This window comes from Bombina bombina, chromosome 4 (assembly GCF_027579735.1).
Source record: "Bombina bombina isolate aBomBom1 chromosome 4, aBomBom1.pri, whole genome shotgun sequence".
Lineage (NCBI taxonomy): Eukaryota > Metazoa > Chordata > Amphibia > Anura > Bombinatoridae > Bombina > Bombina bombina.
Genome location: NC_069502.1, coordinates 759,290,578 through 759,308,861, shown reverse-complemented (window position 1 = coordinate 759,308,861; position 18,284 = coordinate 759,290,578). Strand labels below are relative to the sequence as shown.

General features: G+C 36.3%; 1 protein-coding gene across 4 annotated transcripts in view; it reads left to right on the top strand.

Annotated features, from left to right (window-relative positions):
- The window catches only part of LOC128656891 (chitin synthase chs-2-like), a 160,160-nt gene that overhangs the window by 57,478 nt on the left and 84,398 nt on the right, over positions 1-18,284 (top strand). For 2 of the 4 annotated variants that reach the window (XM_053711060.1, XM_053711057.1), the window contains exon 1: positions 6,889-6,988. The exons of the other annotated variants lie outside the window; for them this stretch is intronic. In XM_053711060.1, coding sequence (XP_053567035.1) covers positions 6,894-6,988 — 95 coding nt within the window. In that variant the 5' untranslated portion in view covers positions 6,889-6,893. Of the gene's footprint in view, positions 1-6,888; positions 6,989-18,284 lie in introns of those variants that run through there. 4 annotated transcript variants of the gene reach the window in all.

Below are 18,284 nucleotides of genomic sequence, written 5' to 3'. Positions count from 1 at the left end.
CATTACATAAAACACATTGACATAACTGCATACAATTTCTTACATCAAATGTAAACAGACATAAAAACAACCTTATAGCTATAAAGTAAATAAGTGCATAATATAATTACCTCTGGGCCCAGTAAGATGTTGTCTACTTGTCTCCTTTCTTCTCTCCCCTCTCTTCCTTCTCCCTATACCTTATATACCTTTTAAATGATAAGCCTCTTCAGCTAATACTTCCCAAAATGGATAATGGTGGGTATCCATTTTGGGTAAGTCTTTGAATGTGATTGGTTAGTATAATTCTGAGATATATTTTTGTATTTCTGCACTTCTATCTATTTCTGACTTTTGGACAGCTGTGCGCATGGCTTCTGGACTTTTTCACTAAACTATTTTAACTAAAGGATTTTACTGCTTTATTCTTGTCCATGATGAACAGGTGTGTCCTTGAGAAACTTTCAGCAAGCTGAACACTAAGCATTTACATCACACACATACATACATATATATATTTATATATACACTCACAAATACATATATAAAAGTTGATCATATTTAGCAAATTACTCATACTGTAACAGTCCCGCCCTTGTGGCCATGAGAAATTTTTGGATTGGCCACACATTATGAGAGTAATTGCTTGTATCTTATCTGTTGAAATCCTAAATTATTATTTATTTATGAGTTTCGCTATCTAAATTATTAAAAGAAAATTACAAAACTAACAATGATCTATTTTATATATATAAACCAATGGTAATGTGTTCATGTGAGGTGAAGAAATAATTTAGCATAGAAACTGGACACGACAGACCCATATAGGCCTCTTTCTCATGTTTGGCAAAAACACTTTAGCTTCTGTAATACTTCTCATAAGTCATTGACCATGGCACCTGGAAAATGGTAATGTTCTTTTCTTCCTTTTCTTTTTGCAAGGCTTTCCTTCTTGATAATGTCTGTAATCACCCATGTCACAGAGGCTCTTTCTCACTGTTGGCAGCAACAAATAAACTTCTGTAACCCTTATTTTCACGTTTAATAAAGCATAAAGTGGGAATGTCCTTTTACTTTTCAGAAAGCTTTTCTCCTTAATGACTTCCGTAGTTTCACAAAGGCTCTTGTTGATGCAGCAATTATATTGGAAACTTCTCTCACCTACAGTTGGTCTGGGCTTTTCTTCTAAGTCTTTACCCAGCTAATGTGCTTCCCTCTTGTGCAGATGGTGAGGACTTTGATTTGCAGGCAGCATCCTTTTGAAACAATCTCTTACTTTGGGCATTGCAGTCATCTTTTTGGAGTAGCTTATTACTTGTTGCTGGTAGTAGACTTCTCTCTGGTCTGTGGTTGCTTGTTGCCACTACTGGCAGTACACTACTCTCTTATATGGAGCTGGTCTGTGCATTTCTTGTTGTCGCTGCTGGCAGTACACTTCTCTCTGGTCTGGAGCTGGTCTGTGGGTTTCTTGTTGTCACCATTTTGAAGGCTGATGGATGAGCATCTACTGTCATAATAGTGGAAAACTTGTGAGAAATATTTTTCTTTATCAGCAAAAGATTGAGGATTATATTTGAATGTGGTGTCAGAGTCTATGTGGCCAATGTTAGGGTAGAAAAACCCTATATTTTTCTCCTGAGAATTTCCTAGTCTCATTCACCTCATTCCTAATTTAGGATTGAACAGAACACCATTTGGTACTCTACAGAAACTGTATAAATCAAACACATACATTCATGCATATATCCTGTACCTAAATAGACACCAGTTAATAATTACAATAGAGTCTATTTAATACCTACACTAATATCCCTACATCTACATACTGTATATCTTATTTTTCTGAAGTGGGAATTATTGCATCTTTAACACTGACTGATTCCCATTACATATGATTGCCATATATATTCAGCCGTTACTGAGAAATACCAGGTAAATAGCTTAACATAATATTTAACAGGACTGTAGCAATGATGATTTAAAAGGATACCCCTCTTGAATTAAATAAGCAAGAAATAATTACTAATTTTAAAACTATGTTGTTTAATTATTTTATTTTAAGACCTAGAAATTCTAAAGATAAAATAATAATCAGCAAATTTAGACTATTAAACTATAGGGTATATCATTCTGCTTAGTTTAACTGAGTCCTGTTAGCACCAATTGTGATTTTACATGGAATAGTATGATGAACAATGAAAACCTGCAGGGGTAATACTATGGTACCATATACATTTTATAAAAATATATATTTACATATAAGAACAGTAGTTTAATCATCATAGATATGTGAGAGTTTTCAGTAAATGCTGGAACAAGGATTAATTGACTCATTGTAAAGGTACTTGTTAGTAACCTTTATATGGTTATGTTCTATTACAAACTAAATTATAGCAATCAGCTTTAGTTCTGTTATTTTAAGATGAAGATTCTCTAGATGCAATTGTGCCTCTGGTATCTGATGTCAGTCATGGCTCTGTTTTTTGCTTTTGGTATCAGTCATTCCTTATTTGTAATACCTGTTAAACAAAAATATAAAATGTAAATCTACATATAATATATACATTAAACTAACTTGGGGTTTGGTCTGTCCTGTATCTGTCTTACAAAATAAAATGGTGTTTGAATGGCCTAAGTTTTACAATACTCAATTCAGGTACAGACTATTTTGTTGTTAACATTTAGCAAATAAGAGTGCCCAAATGGGAACACTCTGTTTCAAGTAAGTGACCCTCCCCCCCCCCCCCATGGGCACGATTGTTGCTTAAAACAATTTTCTTTAAAGAAATGGGGATAGCTAACTATATTTGGGACCAAATGGTATATTACTATCAGGAATGACAACAATATCAATGCACTCACCGTAGTTGAAGGCATACTTCCTATTTCTTTTATGTCCATAGATGAGTGTTTGCAGTGCCTGTGCTGCTGTTTCATTCCATTTCCTGAGTGTTTTTCATACTTTCTAGGGCAGACAGTTTAGTGAGAATGATCTTATATTCTGCATTTAATTCTGGGTGACCATGTGATACATCCAAGCACCAAGTGTATTTTTGTGTATCCAAAGAATGTAGAAAAATACACTCACAGTGTGGATAGTGTTTACACAGCATCAGTGTAAAACCATTGACTGTGTCCATTATGTTTACCCATTTGTTGCTCTGTAAATCATTTTTTAAAGCATTTAGCTCTAGAGGATTTGACATTTCTAGGCCTTTTTCTGGTGGATTATTTGCATTTTTGACATTTGCAGAATTGTTGGTTGTTTTAGGGGATTGTGTGTCAAAGGTTTGAAAATGAGTCAGGCATGCTGTTAGCTGTCTCACACTTATATTTTCTAACTGTGTATTCTGACCACCAGTAGGAGGACACACAGATATTACAACAGCAGGGGATTTATTTATGTTTTTAAATTCTCCATTGCCACTATATACTGTATCCATAATAATGGAACAGTCCCCTGTGAGTTTGCTATTAGCTTTACTTGTGGCAAGAGGTAAATCATAGCTGAATTGGCTAAATGAAATGCATTCCTCACCACTTCTTACTGTGTCATTATTGTCTGTTAAACATGCAACTGTGAAGGTGGAGGAATCATCATTATTTTTAGCACAAATAACTGAAGTGCTTGGCTGCAGTACATTAAAGCACTTGGAATTTTCAGCAGAATTCCCCAATTTTATATTTTCCAATTCATTTTGTACCACAGAATATGCATTACATATTTGATCCTTTTCTTTTTCTGTTTCTGTCTTTGCAAATCTCTAATTCTTTTTCTGCATTTAAGCAGTTTTTATCACTCTCCTGTTTGGATTTGTTAAGTTCACAATTGAGGGATGTTAGAGATTGCACTTGAATTTCTAATTTGTCAATCTCTTTTTCTTTTTTGTTTATTATATTTTTGGAACTTTGCAGTTCATTTTTCAATGCTTCTATTTTGGCATTCATTGCCAAGCATGCTACAAACATACTTGCAACTGCTTTTCTTTTTGTCTTTTTGGACTTTTGTGAGATATTAATCTCTTTTTCAAATACATCCTGGACATATTTCCAGGGATTCTCTTTGTCATAAACATCACAAGCATAATCATTACTTTTATGGCTTGTGATGTATGTAGCTACAGAGCTTTCCAAAGCAGATGATAATGTAGCCATCTTGAGTAAAAAAAAAACTTAAAATAAAAATTATTGATTCCCTTTTTCTTTGTTTGTATATCCTCCCCAGTAAGTTGGCCGGCACTTACAGGTTCTTCTAATATACTTATATGCTTTAAAATATTATTTGGGAAATTTTACTTTTCAGTGTAGATTCTCTCCCTTATGTTCACTAGTCGTAAGGGTTACTCTAATCAAACACTTTTTAAACAAAGAACTATATCGTGATTTTGTTAGCGTGGGGTAGGTTTTTAAATCCTTTCCATCACCTAATATTCTATCCGTTAGGTTTTCTTCCTTACCGAGATAGGCGTTGTTCAAAATTATGCTTAATTTCTCACAGACTAAATTATTTATTAGAACAGTTTCAAAACAGCAAATCACATAATATACAATACTTTAGGCATATATATTAATGCAATAGTAATTGTTTTATTTCAAGGTGACAATTTAGCGTATGTCCACAAGATTTTAACTATTTATTTACATAGCTTCCTGTGGCTCATTGGAAAAATTAACAATTCAATACTAATTAATCCAGAAGTATATACATACAGTACATGACCATGCATGATATAACTATATAAATTCTGGCTTATTGTTTTAATTAGAGGGGCCGCAATACAATATTTCTATAGTATGGGACTAGATATTTCTATATCAAAGCAACATGTGCAGCTTACAAGTAAAATGACTAGAATTTTATTCCACACAAATGTGTGACTATTGCATAAACATATATAAATGTATATTTAAACCCAAATAAATATTGTATTAAAATAAATATTATAACCAAATTTAATCTGTGAGGATTCTTTGAATAGAAGTAATCGTTCCAAAAAGATATAACTTACTATTAGAACAATAAGCAGAATATGCTATGATTCTGTTATTGGTGATGACTGAAAACAGCCCAAAACCTCTAATAGCCTCATCATATGTATAAAACATACATGCCGGATCTTATACCTTAATGGACACGACAAGTTCTAATACCCGAGTGGTCTCCAATTATTGAAGATTAATTATTAATTTTGGAATATAATATTTATATTAATAATAATAATAATAACTATTATTTATGAAAGAATTTGCTTGTGAGAAAGACAGCTTAATATAACAACTTTATTAGTCACAGCACCCAAAATCTTAGATCACACAATATAATATTCTATGCTTCTTTATATGGTACCATTACTATGAGTTACATTAAATACATTACATAAAACACATTGACATAACTGCATACAATTTCTTACATCAAATGTAAACAGACATAAAAACAACCTTATAGCTATAAAGTAAATAAGTGCATAATATAATTACCTCTGGGCCCAGTAAGATGTTGTCTACTTGTCTCCTTTCTTCTCTCCCCTCTCTTCCTTCTCCCTATACCTTATATACCTTTTAAATGATAAGCCTCTTCAGCTAATACTTCCCAAAATGGATAATGGTGGGTATCCATTTTGGGTTAGTCTTTGAATGTGATTGGTTAGTATAATTCTGAGATATATTTTTGTATTTCTGCACTTCTATCTATTTCTGACTTTTGGACAGCTGTGCGCATGGCTTCTGGACTTTTTCACTAAACTATTTTAACTAAAGGATTTTACTGCTTTATTCTTGTCCTTGAGAAACTTTCAGCAAGCTGAACACTAAGCATTTACATCACACACATACATACATATATATATTTATATATACACTCACAAATACATATATAAAAGTTGATCATATTTAGCAAATTACTCATACTGTAACAGGGTGGGCAGTCAGTCAGTACTGAAGTAATTAGCGTTAGGGCAGGGAAGCAGACACAGATTTACAAACACCAATACTATTTTACCCCAGGGGTAAATACCATATGCAATATATCAGAATTTAGACTGGAATTCTTTAAAATGTGTTACAGCTCAAGTGAAACCTAATGTCTTTTTTCATGATTCAGATAGAGCATCCCATTTTAAACAACTTTCCAATCGTTTATCAATTTTGCGACATTCTCTTGGTATCATTTATTGAAGAAGCAGAAATGCACTGCTGGGAGTTAGCTGAACACGTTAGTAAGCCAATAATAAAAGGTATATATGTGCAGCCGCCAATCAGCAGCTAGATCCCACCTCATGAGCCTACCTAGGTATAGTTTTCAACAAAGTGAACAAAGCAAATGAGATAATAGAGGAAAATTGGAAAGATGTTTAAAATTGTATTCTCTATTTGAATCATGAAATATTTTGGGGGGGATTTCATGTCCCTTTATGTGCAGACTGTCTATCCTTAGCATTTAGTCACTTTTCTCCTATTTTAGCAATCTCTTCCTTTGAAAAGATGTCTCTTCTATAATTCTCCCCTCACAACATATCTCTCATCTACCTCCTTCCATCTCTGTAAGGTTATATTTTATACATTTAAGTTTTATGTAAACTTATTTTTTATTACGTATATAACTATGTTAGTCCATAAACTTACAAAAAAAGTCAGCAGCGAATAAGTTCGTTATGAGAATAAAGGAACATAAAAATACAATTTGAAATGAGCTTTGTGAAGTTGGCACCCCATGTAAATACAATGGCCCATATTTATCAAGCACCGTACGGATCCCTTCCTGCATTCAAAGCCAAACCCTTTTCATGTAAAGTACTGTTAAAGATGCTCTAAGGAAAAGTAAACCAACCTACAAACAATATGTATAATGTAATAGGCGTGATGTTTATAGACTTCCTTCTATTGCGTCTTTAAAAGGGGACCCTGAAGGCAAAATGAAATTAGTTTTCTCTTTCAAGCAAAGAACGCTGAAAAAGACAAACATAACAATGGCTTATAACACAGACACTACTAGGGAAGATGAAGATAAGTATGTATCTATTGATTTATGTGTTAGCTTATTATCTATCTATTTGTCTATCATCTCTCTGTTTTCTCATTTATATATATATAATACACATTATATTTTTATATATTAAAAAAATGTATTTTCTTATTCATATATATATATAAATATATCTTACAGGTACCAGCACTCACTCCTTCCAGCACAGCATCCGGGGTACACTGTAAAAACGTACAAATATCCAAAAGCTACTCTCTGGTATTAAACAATGATAATCCTTTAATAAACTACTTATTAAAGGATTATAACTGTTTAATACTGGAGAGTGCCTGTCTGCTTTTGGATATATATATAAATATTCAATAATATTTTAAAAATGATTTATTTTTATTTTTTTAAAAATCCTTATCTCTGCCTGTTTATTTGATACATTTTTGTTTTGTTTTTACTTTTAAAATGCAAATACTAGTATTTTTTATTTAAACCGACTATTACCTTTCTGATTACATTACTGTACTATCTTTCTGAAGGTACTCTGTATACAAAAGTATTTATGATATTGAACTACCATTAAGTTGCATGTATAAGCTGTATTATGACATGTAAATATTGCGTAAATGACAATATTAAGATATTGTGTTCAAGCTGTGCGATTTTACAGATGCAAATTTACAAATATTCTGAGGTCCAAACTACTTCGAAATCCAACCCTTTTACAGTCACAAGCAGTTTGGATAAAATGTTTTTTCATCTATCTGTGTGTAAAAATATCTATATTTATTTTCATATATCTATTAATATGTAACAAAAGTTTCCATAAATACATAAAACTATTAAGCCAGATATGCCAATGTAATCACTGCATGCATATCAAAATAGATACTGATAGATAGGTAGCCAGTTCAAACAACTTTATTTTATGAGCTATATATTTAATTATATTTACTTACATTTATCTAAATTTATTCTGGTAAAATTTACCATTTTAGTTTAACTGTAAAATGTATCATGTTAGCAAAAATACTTCACGTTTAAAACCACATAAGCATCCTGATAATATTTAAATGTTAACTCAGTGCTCGACAAATCTGTTTAAAAATTAGGAACCAGTAAAAATATTTAGGAGCCAGACATATTTTTAGGAGCCAGACAGAGGTAATTGCATATAGATATATGGAGAATAACTCAAAAAGTTAGGAGCCAGGGATACAATTCTAGGAGCCAGTGGCTCCTGGGTTTGTCGAGCCCTGTGGTATATATTATTCCATCAGCATAAAGAAAAACAAATTGAAAAAGTTATTAAATTCTCAAGTAGGTGTAAGACTAATCTTGTGTGTACTTTCATAACATTGAATATAGATAGATTACAACTTATCAGAAAAAAAAATATTATGTGTAACTTGGAAGAAGCGGGGGGACAAGGGATCCATATTTAAAATGCATTCAAGAATTTCACATTATACAGAACTTAAACAAACTGTTACTGTAAGAACAAAAGGAATATACAATTAGGCTATTTTAGCTTTTAAAAAACAGTCTAAAGCTCTCTGGGCTGGTGAGAATTCTCGACAACGCTTCTATTTCCATGGTGGAATTATATAAAACAACTTTTTACCCTGAAAACAGTGTGTCTCGCTAATGGGGCGTATACCGCATTTTCGTATAGAAAGGAGATGCATACATTACAATAGTGCACAATTAAATTTGTAATTTAAAAATCATAGGAAATGAATAATTGAACCATTCACATAAAAATACCCAGGAAAAAATTGTATTGTTCAAGTGCATCAGTAATCGTAACAAAATTCTTCACCAAAAATCGTATGTATCAAAAATAAATCATAATAAATATGCACAGTGTAAAACATCATTTAACCCCTTAATGACCGGACCATTTTTCAATTTTCTTACCCTTAATGACAATGGCTATTTTTACATTTCTGCAGTGTTTGCGTTTAGCTGTAATTTTCCTCTTACTCATTTACTGTACACACACATATTATATACCGTTTTTCTCGTCATTAAATGGACTTTCTAAAGATACCATTATTTTCATCATATCTTATAATTTACTAAAAAAATGATAAAATATGAGGAAAAAATGGAAAAAAACACACTTTTTCTAACTTTGACCCCCAAAATCTGTTACACATCTACAACCACCAAAAAACAACCATGCTAAATAGTTTATACATTTTGTCCTGAGTTTAGAAATACTCAATGTTTACATGTTCTTTGCTTTTTTTGCAATTTATGGGGCAATAAATACAAGTAGCACTTTGCTATTTCCAAACCACTTTTTTTCAAAATTAGCGCTAGTTACTTTGGAACCCTGATATCTGTCAGGAATACCTGCATATCCCTTGACATGTATATATTTTGTTTTAGAAGACATCCCAAAATATTGATCTAGACCCATTTTGGTATATTTTATGCCACCATTTCACCGCCAAATGCGAGCAAATAAAAAAAAACTTAAAATTTTTCACAATTTTAGGATTCTCACTGAAATTATTTACAAACAGCTTGTGCTATTATGGCAGAAATTGTTGTAAAAGCTTCTCTGGGATCCCCTTTGTTCAGAAATAGCAGACTTATATGGCTTTGGCGTTGCTTTTTGGTAATTAGAAGGCCGCTAAATGCTGCTGCGCACCACACGTGAATTATGCCCAGCAGTGAAGGGGTTAAATTACGTAGCTTGTAGGGAGCTTGCAGGGTTAATTTTAGAGATCAGCCTCCCACCTGACACATCCCACCCCCTGATCCCTCCCAAACAGCTCTCTTCCCTCCCCCACCCCACAATTGTTCCAGCCATCTTAAGTACTGGCAGAAAGTCTGCCAGTACTAAATAAAAGTTTTTTTGTTTTTTTTAAATAAAAATAATAAAATATTTTAGTTGTGATGGACCCCTGCCTTAGCACCAACCTCCCTGATCCCCCCCTCCAGTTCTCTAACCCTCTCCCCTACCTAATTACCGCCATCTTGGGTACTGGCAGCTGTCTGCCAGTACCCAGTTTGGCCCCACAAACCAAAGTATTTTAATTTTATTTATTTTTATTATAACTTTTATTTTTATTTCTGATTATTTCTGTAGTGTAGCAGCCCCCCCACAATACCCCCACCCCCTCCCAGATTTTTTTATATGTAAAAAAAAAACCAAAAAACTTTTTTTTCCCCTTCCTTCATTGGTGTCAGTGTGGCTAATGTGTGCACGTGCACGTGCGCCCCCTGTGCACGTCCCCGTGCACGCGCGCACGCATCGTGCACGCGCGCGCATTGTGCACGCGCACACATGCTCCCTCCTCCCACCCGGACAACGGCACCATCGGCACCATCGCTACCGGTGCAGAGAGGGCCACAGAGTGGCTCTCTCTGCATCAGAGGTTTGTAAAGGGGTATTGCAGGATGCCTCCATATCGAGGCATCAATGCAATACCCTCAGAGCTGCTGGAAGCGATTGTGATCACTTCCAGCACTCTGTTAGACAACTGACGTACCAGGTACGTCTATTGTCATTAACAGTTCGTTTTTGCATGACGTACCTGGTACGTCAGTTGTCACTAAGGGGTTAAAGGGACACTAAACCCAAATTCTTTTCTTTCGTGATTCAGATAGAGCATGCAATTTTAAGCAACTTTCTAATTTACTCCTATTATCAATTTTTCTTCGTTCTCTTGCTAACTTTATTTGAAAAAGCTAAGGAGCCAGCCAATTTTTGGTTCAGACCCTGGACAACAATTGTTTATTGGTGGGTGAATTTATCCACCAATCAGCAAGAACAACCCAGGTTGCTCACTAAATGTGGGCCAGCATCTAAACGTACATTCTTGCTTTTCAAATAAAGATACCAAGAGAAAGAAGAAAAATTGATAATAGGAGTAAATTATAAAGTTGCTTAAAATTGCATGCTCTATCTGAATCACAAAAGAAAAAATTTGGGTTCAGTGTCTCTTCAAGTACACTGGATGTACAATTTTTTTTACTTATAAGTACAAAATACAAAGTGTTATTGTTGTTTCTTTGAAAAATGTGCTGAACTAGGGAGTTCCAGGGGCGTATATGAAATTGTCACTCAAATCCCAGCATAATTCTGTAAAGATTTTTGAACTGCAGATCTCACAGTTTTTTCCTCACCAGTTATAAGGCTATTCCATAATAGAAAAACACATGCATATGAAACTATAAGTGATTGTATGATGCTATACACAGAAAGCAGAGTAATGTTATTTATATTGGCTGCAGGAATTAATTTTGAAAGTACCCCCGCCCTGCTCCCTGCTCACTTCGTTCTATGGTTTAAGTGTCACATTTATATAGAAGCTTTCTCGCCACTCGCAGGGACTGCCCTTTTTTTTACAATAATTCCACCATGGAAGTCCCTGCGAGGGTCAGAGTGAAAAACCATATCTGGAGAGGTTTAGATAATAAGCCCCTAGATGTTTTGTTGGCAAAGTAGCATATACAGAGATATAATATTTTGTATTGACAGCATTGTATGGTAGTTTGTAGATCCAAGGAGAAATCTGGTCACCACTTAGTTAAGGAGGAATCTTTTCAGGCACAATTGGAAATCACTTCAGGATTTTTTTTAAATTATTTTTTATATAAAAAAAAAAGGAATATAAATGTAATGAAGTTAAAGATCATGGATGAATTTACCAGGCAGCAAGTAGAGTAGTTGAGTATGTCAAAGTCATAGGCATTATGAATAGTAGCAGAAAATCCTAATCCAAAACATAGCCCATGTTCAAAGCAGAGAAATGCTGTGACTTTGAAGTAAAAGAAAAAACAAAGTAAGAAAATGCAAATTAAAGGTGTTAACTGAGTATTTTTCCACTCATAGAAAAACTCTTACTTTAATGCATATAGCCTGAGGGTTTACTAGTTTACGTCAGCAGAACTCAGCATTGTACATATTTGCAATGTCAGAAGCCTAAATAACATACGCCTAGATTTCTGCGGCCAAAGGGGTGCGTTAGCTACGCTGGCTTTTTTCTGGCCGCACCTTTTAAATACCGCTGGTATTTAGAGTTCACAGAATGGCTGCGTTAGGCTCCAAAAAAGGAGCGTATAGCATATTTACTGCAACTTCAACTCTCGATACCAGCGGTGCTTACGGACGCGGCCAGCTTCAAAAACGTGCTCGTGCACGATTCCCCCATAGAAAACAATGGGGCAGTTTGAGCTGAAAAAAAACCTAACACCTGCAAAAAAGCCGCGTTCAGCTCCTAACGCAGCCCCATTGTTTCCTATGGGGAAACACTTCCTACGTCTGCACCTAACACTCTAACATGTACCCCGAGTCTAAACACCCCTAACCTTACACTTATTAACCCCTAATCTGCTGCCCTCGCTATCGTTGACCCCTGCATATTATTTTTAACCCTTAATCTGCCGCTCCGTACACCCCCGCCACCTACATTATCCCTTTGTACCCCTAATCTGCTGCCCTAACATCGCCGACCCCTATATTATATTTATTAACCCCTAATCTGCCGCACCCAACGTCGCCTCCACCTAACTACACTTATTAACCCCTAATCTGCCGACCGGACCTGAGCGCTACTATAATAAATGTATTAACCCCTAATCCGCCTCACTCCCGCCTCAATAACCCTATAATAAATAGTATTAACCCCTAATCTGCCCTCCCTAACATTGCTGACACCTAACTTCAAGTATTAACCCCTAATCTGCCGACAGGAGCTCACCGCTACTCTAATAAATTTATTAACCCCTAAAGCTAAGTCTAACTTTAACCCTAACACCCCCCTAAATTAAATATAATTTAAATCTAACAAAATAAATTAACTCTTATTAAATAAATTATTCCTATTTAAAGCTAAATACTTACCTGTAAAATAAACCCTTATATAGCTACAATATAAATTATAATTATATTATAGCTATTTAAGGATTTATATTTATTTTACAGGTAACTTTGTATTTATTTTAACCAGGTACAATAGCTATTAAATAGTTAAGAACTATTTAATAGCTAAAATAGTTAAAATAATTACAAAATTACCTGTAAAATAAATCCTAACCTAAGTTACAATTAAACCTAACACTACACTATCAATAAATAAATTAAATAAACTACCTACAATTAAACCTAACACTACACTATCAATACATTAATTAAATACAATACCTACAAATAACTACAATTAAATAAACTAACTAAAGTACAAAAAATAAAAAAGAACTAAGTTACAAAAAAATAATAAAATATTTACAAACAGAAAAATATTACAACAATTTTAAACTAATTACACCTACTCTAAGCCCCCTAATAAAATAACAAAGACCCCCAAAATAAAAAAATGCCCTACCCTATTCTAAATTAAAAAAGTTCAAAGCTCTTTTACCTTACCAGCCCTGAAAAGGGCCCTTTGCGGGGCATGCCCCAAAGAATTCAGCTCTTTTGCCTGTAAAAAAAACACATACAATACCCCCCCCAACATTACAACGCACCACCCACATACCCCTAATCTAACACAAACCCCCCTTAAATAAACCTAACACTAAGCCCCTGAAGATCTTCCTACCTTATCTTCACCTCACCGGGTATCACCGATCGGTCCTGGCTCCAAAATCTTCATCCAACCCAAGCAGGGGCTGGCGATCCATAATCCTGCGGCTGAAGAGGTCCAGAAGAGGCTCCAAAGTCTTCATCCTATCCGGGAAGAAGAGGCGATCCAGACCGGCAACCATCTTGATCCAAGCGGCATCTTCTATCTTCATCCGATGAGGAACCGCTCCATCGTGAAGACCTCCAGCGCGGATCAATCTTCTTCCGACGACGTCCAACTGAAGAATGACGGTTCCTTTAAGGTACGTCATCCAAGATGGCGTCCCTCGAATTCCAATTGGCTGATAGGATTCTATCAGCCAATCGGAATTAAGGTAGGAAAATTCTGATTGGCTGATGGGATCAGCCATTCAGAATCAAGTTCAATACGATTGGCTGATCCGATCAGCCAATCAGATTGAGCTCGCATTCTATTGGCTGTTCCGAAAAGATGGGATACGCAATTGACGTAAGGGGATCTGCGGTATGGAAAAGTCGCGGCTGAAAAGTGAGCGTTAGACCCTTTAATGACTGACTCCAAATACCAGAGGGCGGTAAAAACCAGCGTTAGGAGCCTCTAACGCTGGTTTTGACGGCTACCGCCCAACTCTAAATCTAGGCCATAGTCTATTGCCACAACACATTCTATTTTTTGTTTAGCAGGCTTTAAAGGGTCAGTCAAGTCCAAAAAAAACTTTCATGTTTCAAACAGGGCATGTAATTTTAAACAACTTTCCAATTTACTATTATCACCAATTTTGCTTTTTACTCTTGGTATTCTTAGTTGAAAGCTAAACCTAGGAGGTTCATATGCTAATTTCTTAGACCTTGAAGGTCGCCTCTAATCTAAATGCATTTTGATAGATTTTCACCCCTAGAGGGCATTAGTTCACGTGCTTCATATAGATAACATTGAGCTCATGCACGTGAATTTACCATGGAGACAGCTCTGATTGGCTAAACTGCAAGTCTGTCAAAAGAACTAAAATAAGGGGGCAGTCTGCTGAGGCTTAGATACAAGGTAATTACAGAGGTAAAACGTGTATAATTATAACTGTGTTGTTTATGCAAAACTGGGGAATTGGTAATTAAGGGATTATCTATCTTTTAAAACAACAACAATTCTGGTGTTGACTGTCCCTTTAATGTTTCAAATATTGTCTTTTTATTAATACACTATATTTTTACATTAATTTTGTTTATTAGTAGTTGTAGATGAATTTAGTATGACGATTTAATGTTTTGTTTATTTTTTTATTTTTTAAACAGTAAAATAACTCAGATGAAAGGCTTTTGTAATTAAATGGAATATAAGGCTATAGTTTGTCTATACTAAGAATTTCCTACATTATCTTGTTAACAAGGACAGACACACATTAAATACTTCAAAGAAATGTGATGGCTGTTTCTTTAATAGACCTCTATATTGCCACTCAACTATAAATATACTTAGCAAACTACAGAAATGGTTTTGCTTTAACAGAATTAGTTGAATGTAACATATGGACTGTTTTCATGTGTCCGTGTTATCATTTTATATTTTTTACTATCTTTATGTTGTTATATGGAGCCCCTCTGCTGTGTCTCTGCAAAAAACAAAAAAAATCAAAACGTTCCCCCGCTGAAATATACTGTGCTAGTATGCAAATACGTTATATTAAACACTTACCACTATTTAACTATTTAATGCACACAAAATAAGTGTTCCCGAGGCGCGGCGAGCAGCCGACCAAGATGGCTGCAACACACTGAAGCTCTGTGAAAGAGCTGGATATGAGAGAGACTAAGGACTGTTAAAATTGCGACAGATGGATGCAGGGCAGCTAATTTAAGCCCGGAGCACTAGTGGAGCATTTCCATATACCTGTTTACAGTTTGCCTTAACCTTGAGCACAATTCTGAGGCCATACGGGGGAACTCTGAACTCTCGATAACTGCGCCACGCAAGCCGCGTGAGAAGGACAGGACAACTTTTGATTCCCACAAGCTACATGCTTAGCGCCAACAGAAGGAGACAGAAGGTGTATAACATAGCAGCGCAAGCAGAAGAGACACAGCAGCTTGCCTCCACGCTGTATCCCTTGCCGTTTTGAGGTACGGCTACTTCCAGGACTGTGCAGGCTGAGGCGGTTACCGACATATTGTGGCAGAATCGCAGGGACTTATGTGAGTACACCGTGCATAAATACAAGCAGCTTACTTGTGCACACTCTCTCTAGCTTGCCCCAATTGGGATACGCTATGGCTGACACTGACCCCTGCACAGGCAAGACACGATAAATAACTACGCCCTCCACAGCACCCCAGTTGCCTATACTCAGGCCTCTCTCCATCTGCATTGGTTTTAAACTCACAGCTAAATCGCTGAATCACATCTAGAACCGAGGGATACAGAACTTTTGTACATGCTTATCATAGTTTAACGCTCTTACAACAAATATTACCAACAGATTCCAAGCAGGATACGCACTCCCCCTCCCTTTCCCACTACTCCCTGTGGTAGTGGGTCATATCCAATCTCCTTTTACCGTTATCGCTCTGTGAGAGCAAAAGGCCCTGGGGAGTGTTGTATACACCATATCTGCGGCTATTTTTCACACACTGGAAAGCCTTCCTAACCTCTAAATATGTCACAAAGGAAGTTAACAAGAAACGAGAAGTCAATGAAGATATCCCCAGTGAATCAGGGGGCTGTAAACTCCTTTTTTAAACATGCTGGGAAAAAAAAAGCCTAGCACAGACTCTGAATTTACCCAAGTCTCACAAGATGATAGCTCATGTGATGCGGCCGATACCATATCAAACCCACCAACAGCACCATTAGAAGCAGGCAAAGAAGACCCTATCACTTATGGCGCAATAGAGGCTCTTATTGAGCAGGTCAAATCTTGCATTAAAGATGAGTGCGCAGACATCAAAAAAGACATCTCTGAGCTATGCCATAGGGTCGACTCTCTGGAAGAACACGAGTATGTGATATCACAAAAATTAGCAGGTTTAACCGCCAAAACTTCCCAACACCAGCAAAACCTAACAGCTCTAGAAGACAAGTTAGACAACTTGGAAAATCGCTCAAGAAGGAGCAATCTAAGGTTTAGGGGGATTCCCGAATCGGTTCTTAACAATGAGATACTGCAGGCTTTCTTTATAGAGCTGGCGAAGAATAACTCCTCGGACCCCAAGGACATAATCCTGGATAGAGCCCACAGATCTCTATGACCTAAACCTGCTGATGGATCACCACCCAGGGATATCATTGTTCATTTCCAGTGCTTCAAGCATAGAGAGGAAATATATAATTATTATAGGAAACAACAAGCAACTACGTTTCAAGGTCAACGAATACAAGTGTTCCAAGATCTATCAGCGCGGACCCTCCAGAAGCGTAGGGAACTTTCTATGCTAACTTCTCATCTTCGTATGCTGCGGATTCCATATCGATGGGGTTTTCCAACATCTGTGATAGCAGTTAAAGATGGCAGGAAAATTGAGTGCTCCTCTCCATTAGACATTGAACACTTTTGCCAGTCTATGAATATTTCAGCACCTGAAACACAGGACATTCCGCCACAATCTTCATCTTCAACAAGACAAGACATCCCCAAGCCTCAAAGGCGACCATGGCTGGAATCGTCGATGAAACAAAACAAGAGAAGACAAACCAACCAGACTAACGAAGATATTAATCCACCTTGAACAGGGACACGTAAATATATTACTTTTATTTGTCATTTTACCTTGTACATCTAATATACTAAGTTTAGCTGTGGACATTACAATATGTTTCTCAATCTGGGCTGTATGCCCACAGTTCGTTAACCCACACTGAATTGTTAAAGAGACTCATGGCCCTCAAGAGATGCACACTTTTGTTAAGATATATTATAGTTATGCACTCTAGACTTGTTTTTGAATTGTTTTTATGTTTATGTTTAGCTCTTCATATATTAAATGAATATATGTCACCTGTCTTGTAACCTAAACAAACTATATACCATCCATAACCTTTAATTAATCTCTACTGGGTACTAATCAATTGATATGCAGGCCCGCTTTAAAGTTGTGAGAGAGTCCAGGTCTTCAATACTTACTTTTAACTACTTAAATATAATGTGGTTATTGATGTTAAAATTATTGCTCTAGACTTCCGGTGGGCGGGCCAAGCGAGCAGTCGACTCCACACAGAGATCCGCTGGTCGGACCATAATTGAATCAAAATCGGGCATTTTGCTGCCGGGCCCCGCACGCCAGACTTGCTGGGCTTACAGGTGAGGCAGAGTGCCAGCTGTCTAAAATAGTGCGCGGAGCATATTCCACCCGCTCCGGCAACCGGAGGCCACAAACTGTTAGACGCCATTACCAGCCAGCGCCATCTTGGAGTTCCCCCAGACGCAGGTAACATCGGCGGGGACCGGGAGGGGAAAGGAGAGATAAAGGCTGATCCTCACAGCATTCTGCTATACAGATCACAGTAAATACCGCGCTGGAAGCGGTGGGGAAACATCTAGTGACAAGCCACACGCGGAGAGAAGAGGGGAGTCAGACAAGGAACCGGGTATTGTAACCATGCTGCATCGGAGCTTGTACGCACTTTACTGTTAAGGGGATTAAGTGAGACTGCGTGGGCAGTTCTGCTGGCATAATAGACCGCTTGGGACTTTATAAATACTACATGGAGACTGCAGATATCACTTATTTTTAGTCTGCACCAGACAATTAAACCCACGCAGCAGCGCTTCCATGCTA